General features: G+C 48.0%; 1 protein-coding gene across 1 annotated transcript in view; it reads left to right on the forward strand.

Annotated features, from left to right (window-relative positions):
* Window positions 1–4,269, forward strand: part of C7 (complement C7) — a 42,198-nt gene extending 37,929 nt beyond the window's left edge. Inside the window, exon 18 of the mRNA XM_083576074.1 lies at window positions 3,229–4,269. Coding sequence (XP_083432200.1) covers window positions 3,229–3,416 — 188 coding nt within the window. The 3' untranslated portion in view covers window positions 3,417–4,269. The remainder of the gene's footprint in view (window positions 1–3,228) is intronic.
* Window positions 4,270–5,276: the final 1,007 nt, after the last annotated feature.

The following is a 5,276-nucleotide window of genomic DNA, read 5'->3' on the forward strand; positions in this document are numbered from 1 at the left end:
GCACCACCAATCTCCATCGGCTCTTCTCCCCTCCCCAAAGGAGGCATGGACAGCGCCCGCCCCGCCTCTCTGGGAAAGAAAGGGGTTGCCCTGGCTGGGCTGCTTGCCTTACGTCCTTCCTCCCTGCTCCAAGGGCGTCCTTCCAGGCGCACACCAATCGCCAACGCTCTTTGGGCAACTTCTTGGGTACTTTGCGGTCGTTCCCCTCTTGCCAGCTCATCTTTCACCTCTCCACTTAGCCCCTCCCAGAACAGGTCTCTGACAGCAATAGAGTCCTTCTCCCAGCCCAGCACGTTCAATAAGGCAAAAAAGCGTGAGTGATATTGTCTCACCGTCGCTTTCCCTTGCTGTAGCCCATGCATTTCCCTCCGAGCAACATCTACATCTACCGTAGATTTAAAGCAAGCGTCCATAGCTTTGATAAATGCATCGGAATCTTTGAGGGCGGGGTCTTCTTCGCGCCACAAATTCCGCAGCCACGCTTTTGCTTCCCCATGCAAATGAGTGATTATGAAGCCCACTTTCTCTTCCTCATCTCTAAAGTCCTTCCGAAGCAAATTGAGCGCGTAAACCACGTCAGCTCTGAAGTTAGGGTATTGCTGCAGGTTCCCATCGAAGTGGGCTACTAGGCTGCCCCCCCTCTTCCCGAGGCCAACTCCCTCCGGTTTGGGTCCTGGCAGCCCCTCTTTCCCCCAACGGTCCCACCTTGCCTGCAGATCCCGGCAGAGCGCTACTGCTTCTTCTTCTCTTTTCCTGGATGCTGCTACTTCTGCGTAAAGCGTCGTCACTGCTTCTTGCAGTTCTTTCACCTGGCTCTCTGTAGCCATCTTTGCCTATCTTCGTGAGCTTGCAAAACACCAAGTCTTGCCCCTCGCTGCACCAACTCACGCTGCGAGGTTTTTAAAGGGGACGGAGCATACTGTCAGAGCTACCCTAGGTCCCAGCTCACTAAGGACCAACGCTGCTTCGTTGTTAAGTATAAAAGTCTTTATTGAAGTTCAGTTTCACTTCCAGAGCCGCAGCGCGCAGCCCCACGTCCAAAGTCTCAGACCACTGATGCTCCGTCTGAGTCTCCTCCCCCTTGACACCAATTTAATAGTCTAGCCTTGCTCCACCTTCTCCGCTGCTCCTTCCTCCTCTGGGTCCGCCTGCCCGCCGGGGTTCCGCCCTTTCTAGCCTCTTCTCCCGCTGATTCCCCTGAGCCTTCTCCCTCCCTCCGGCGGGCTTTAGGAGCTGGTTCCCCATCCGGGTCTCCTGCTGTTCCGCGCGCCTGCACATTTGAACTTGGCGCGCGCGCCCAGCCAGCAGCTTTCCTCCTGACCGTTCCACTGCTGCTGTCACTGCTTCCCCCATCGGGGGGGCTAGCTGCAACTGACCTCCCCTCCGTTGGAGGTGTGGTCAGCCCTGACTCCCTCTCTGGAGGAGACACTGCTCCTGACACATGTGACTCCTCCCCCCCACTACGCTCTGGTGGGGAAACTGGTCCTGATCCTCCACTGCTGCTTTGGGGTTCCCCTCTGGCTCCTTGTTTCTGGTGCGTCCCCCCTGGGACCCCCCTTGCCCTGACCATCGGCGCCCCCTTCTGGGAATCTTCTGATTCGCTGGAGAAGCTCATGGAATCTCTCGGGCCACTGTCATACTCCCCTACGCTGCCCTCGGATTCTTCCCCTTCGCTCTCCCAATCCTCTCTCCCCAGTGCTCCTGCTCCTGATTCCCTGACAATTGTGTTATGTTATGTGAGCTGGTCTTTGACCGTAATAAATGATATATCTATCTCAGCTTACAACAGTAGTAAGATAGAATATGACACAAAACACCCACTGCACCCATGTAATTCATTGATGGCTCCTTGTACCCCACATGAATTTCAGTCTAGATTGCTCCCTCTCCTACACACATACACTGGCAATTTGTGCAAAACCAAAACTTAACTGAAACCCTGCACTTCAAAGTAGGGGTGGCTCAGGGCTAGATCTGTCCTGGCAAGCTGCAGGAAGTGGCCTGCCAGCTTTGTTTGCTGATCATTTCAGGAGATAATGCACTCTGCCAGATATTTGCAGAGTGATCTTTAAATCAGCACCTGGGGCGGACCAAAGTTATTGAGCTTTTTTTTTAGGAAATCAAAGTTGCTGTGCCTCACTGAACATTCCCATGCCGCCCTAGCGACCCCTGTGGTGCCCAACGCTCCCCCCCCCCAGTGCAGAACTTAGAAGTGGGCTGTGTGACTATGCCAGATACTAGAGCACTTGGATGTCAACTGACCAATACGGCTGATCCCATAGGTGGCAACTCCACCATTTAACTGGCTTATTTACTGAAAGGTTTGCTGTCTTTTAAGAGAGGAAAGAGGGAGAGGTTGGGTGGGTAAACTGAGAGAAAAGCTGAGAGAAGAGAGAGACTGAAAGAGGAAAACAGAGGAAGTTGGACAATACAGTACAATGGTACCTCGGGTTACATACGCTTCAGGTTACAGACTCCGCTAACCCAGAAATAGTACCTTGGGTTAAGAACTTTGCTTCAGGATGAGAACAGAAATTGCGCGGCGACAGCAGGAGGCCCCATTAGCTAAAGTGGTGCTTCAGGTTAAGAACAGTTTCAGGTTAAGAACGGACCTCCGGAACGAATTAAGTATGTAACCAGAGGTACCACTGTATATGGTTAAAGATTTGGAGTTCCATGACTGAGATGACTAGAGGACGCCTCTGCTGCAAGTTGATGCTTAGACTGGTTTTGAAGAAGTTGAAGATGACTGTGTTTTGCTTGGTAGGTCTTTAGCTGTCTGAAGCCAGCAATAACCCACAACACTTATTTCATATTGTCTTAAAGCAAGCAGATGGACTGTACAGAGCCAGACTTTGTCAGCCAACCTGAAATACTCAAAGGTCATGACTTATCTTGTATCAATAAAGTGGGAGAGAGGCATCTAGCTGAGATAAGGAGAGGTGCATTGTTTAAACATCAGGGCCCCCCCCCCTTGCAGAAGCAGCTGTCTCCAAGAGACTCTGGGAGATGGTTGAGTCCCGCTGAGGCTGTGTACCATCTGCCTGAGCGGCTGAGCTTCCCCAAACCAGCCCCAAACCTTGCATTGGTGCTGGGGAGGATAAAAGGAATGCCTGCGAAGTTGGCTTCTTTTGGTCTTCCTGTAGCTGCTTGTTAATCCAGATGGTTCGGTGAATTACTGTCTCATTCACTATTGTTTATTTTTTCTCATTTGCGGCGGTTGTTTAGATCCAACCAACCAGTGCACGTGCAAAGAAGCTGGACAATGCGGCGACACAGGAATAAGCATTTGCGTTGAAGTGGAAGGAAGGGTCGCGCAGCAGACCATGACTGAATGCGAGGCTGGCGTCCTCAAGTGCCAGGGGGAGAACATCACTGTTGTTAGCATAAGACCGTGCGATGTACAAAATCCCTAGTCTATGTTTGCTTATTGCACTAGGATAACCACTCGGTTTTCCAGTGTGTTATACACTGTATTACATTACTGCTGCAACCTTTGGCCAAGTCTCTCTGGGCATATAACTCAGTTATGTATACTTGTTGGTTTTTGTTGATTACCTTTGTATATTATTGGAATTTTTTTAAATTTTGTTTTATCTGCCCTGCTTAGGAATCATTTGATTAAGCAGTTTATATGTTCTTCTACATAAAATAAAAAAGTAAAGGGTCAGGAGAATGGTGGGATGAGGATTATTAAAACTAGCAAAATGGACATAACTTTGTAGGTGATATGGGAAGAAGAGCCTTGTTTATTTCAAGGACATATGGGGGGAGTGTATTCCCCCCCATGGCTGTCATAGAGGAGCAGCCCGCCCAATGTCAAACACAGGATAGATTTTATTCATACTTCAGATGTGTACTTAAGTATGGCACTTTACATTTTCCTGTGGTGGTAAATGGCAACTGTTCATTGGTATGGGAGAAAGTAAAGGAGGCCATCTGAGGAAACTAGTTATGTGCTATTAAATTGTTCTCTGCACTTACTGACTCGCACATGGAAAACCAGGCCTCCCTCCTCTTCTTCTCTGGTCTCCTTTGGGAGGAAGGTTCAGATATAAATTTGATAAATGCCCAAGAATATCTCCATAGGCTCACAGTTAGCTCTGCTTCTTGACTATGCCAGATACTAGAGCACTTGGACGTCAACTGACCAATATGGCTGATCACACAGGTGGCAACTCCACCATTTAACTGGCTTATTTATTGGAAGGTTTGCTGTCTTTTAAGAGAGGAAAGAGGGAGAAGTTGGGTGGGGAAACCGAGAAGAAAGAGAGTGAAAGAGGAAAACAGAGAAAGTTGGACATACAGGATATGGTTAAAGATTTGGAGTTCCATGATTGAGATTACTAGAGGACCCTTCTGCTTCAAGCTGATGCTTAAACTGGGTTTGGAGAAGTTGAAGATCACTGTGTTAGAGTATGGCAGTGCATTTTGCTTGGTAGGTCTTTAGCTGTCTCAAGCCAGCAATAACTCACAACACTTATTTCATATTGTCTTAAAGCAAGCAGATGGACTGTACAGAGCCAGACTTTGTCAGCTATCCTGAAATACTCAAATACTCTTGTATCAATAAATAATGGTTGTTGTGTTTGTTTGTTTTTTAAAAAAAGGCTGTGGTATGATTCCTGTTCATAATCCCCTCAGAATTGTTTTATCACTTGTTGTTTGCCCCCCTGGGCTCCTTTGGGAGGAAGGGTGGGATATAAATTAACTTCCCAGAATGTCTTGGGGTGATGCAACATGATGTAGCCTTACTCTTAAGACAGTACAGTTGTACCTTGGATCTCAAACGCCTTGGCTCCCAAACGATCAAAACTCAAAAGTGAGTGTTCCAGTTTGCGAATGATTTTCGGAAGCCGAACATCCAGCGCAGCTTCCGATTGGCTGCAGGAGCTTCCTGCAACCAATCAGAAGCCATGCTTTGGTTTCTGAATGTTTTGGAAGTCGAACGGACTTCCAGAACGAATTCCATTTGACCTCCAAGGTACGACTGGAAAGGGAATGTGGCCAGTGGGAAGCAGCAGAGAGAGAGAGCATTGAGCTTAAAGGGAGAAAGAAAAACTTTAGCTACATCCTAAGTTTAAGTAAGGTAAATGGCAACTCCATCTCATCTCCCTCAATATTTTTGGTGAGGGATTCATTTCATCACATGCACCCATTCCACCTAATGAATGGTTGAAAAAGACAGTTCTGAAATATTCAGCAATGCTCTACTCTTTGGACATATGTAAAGCACTCCTTATTTCAGTGATTGTCATATATTGATACCAAAGTAC

This window comes from Podarcis filfolensis (assembly GCF_964270895.1).
Source record: "Podarcis filfolensis genome assembly, chromosome: 11".
Classification (NCBI taxonomy): Eukaryota; Metazoa; Chordata; class Lepidosauria; order Squamata; family Lacertidae; genus Podarcis; species Podarcis filfolensis.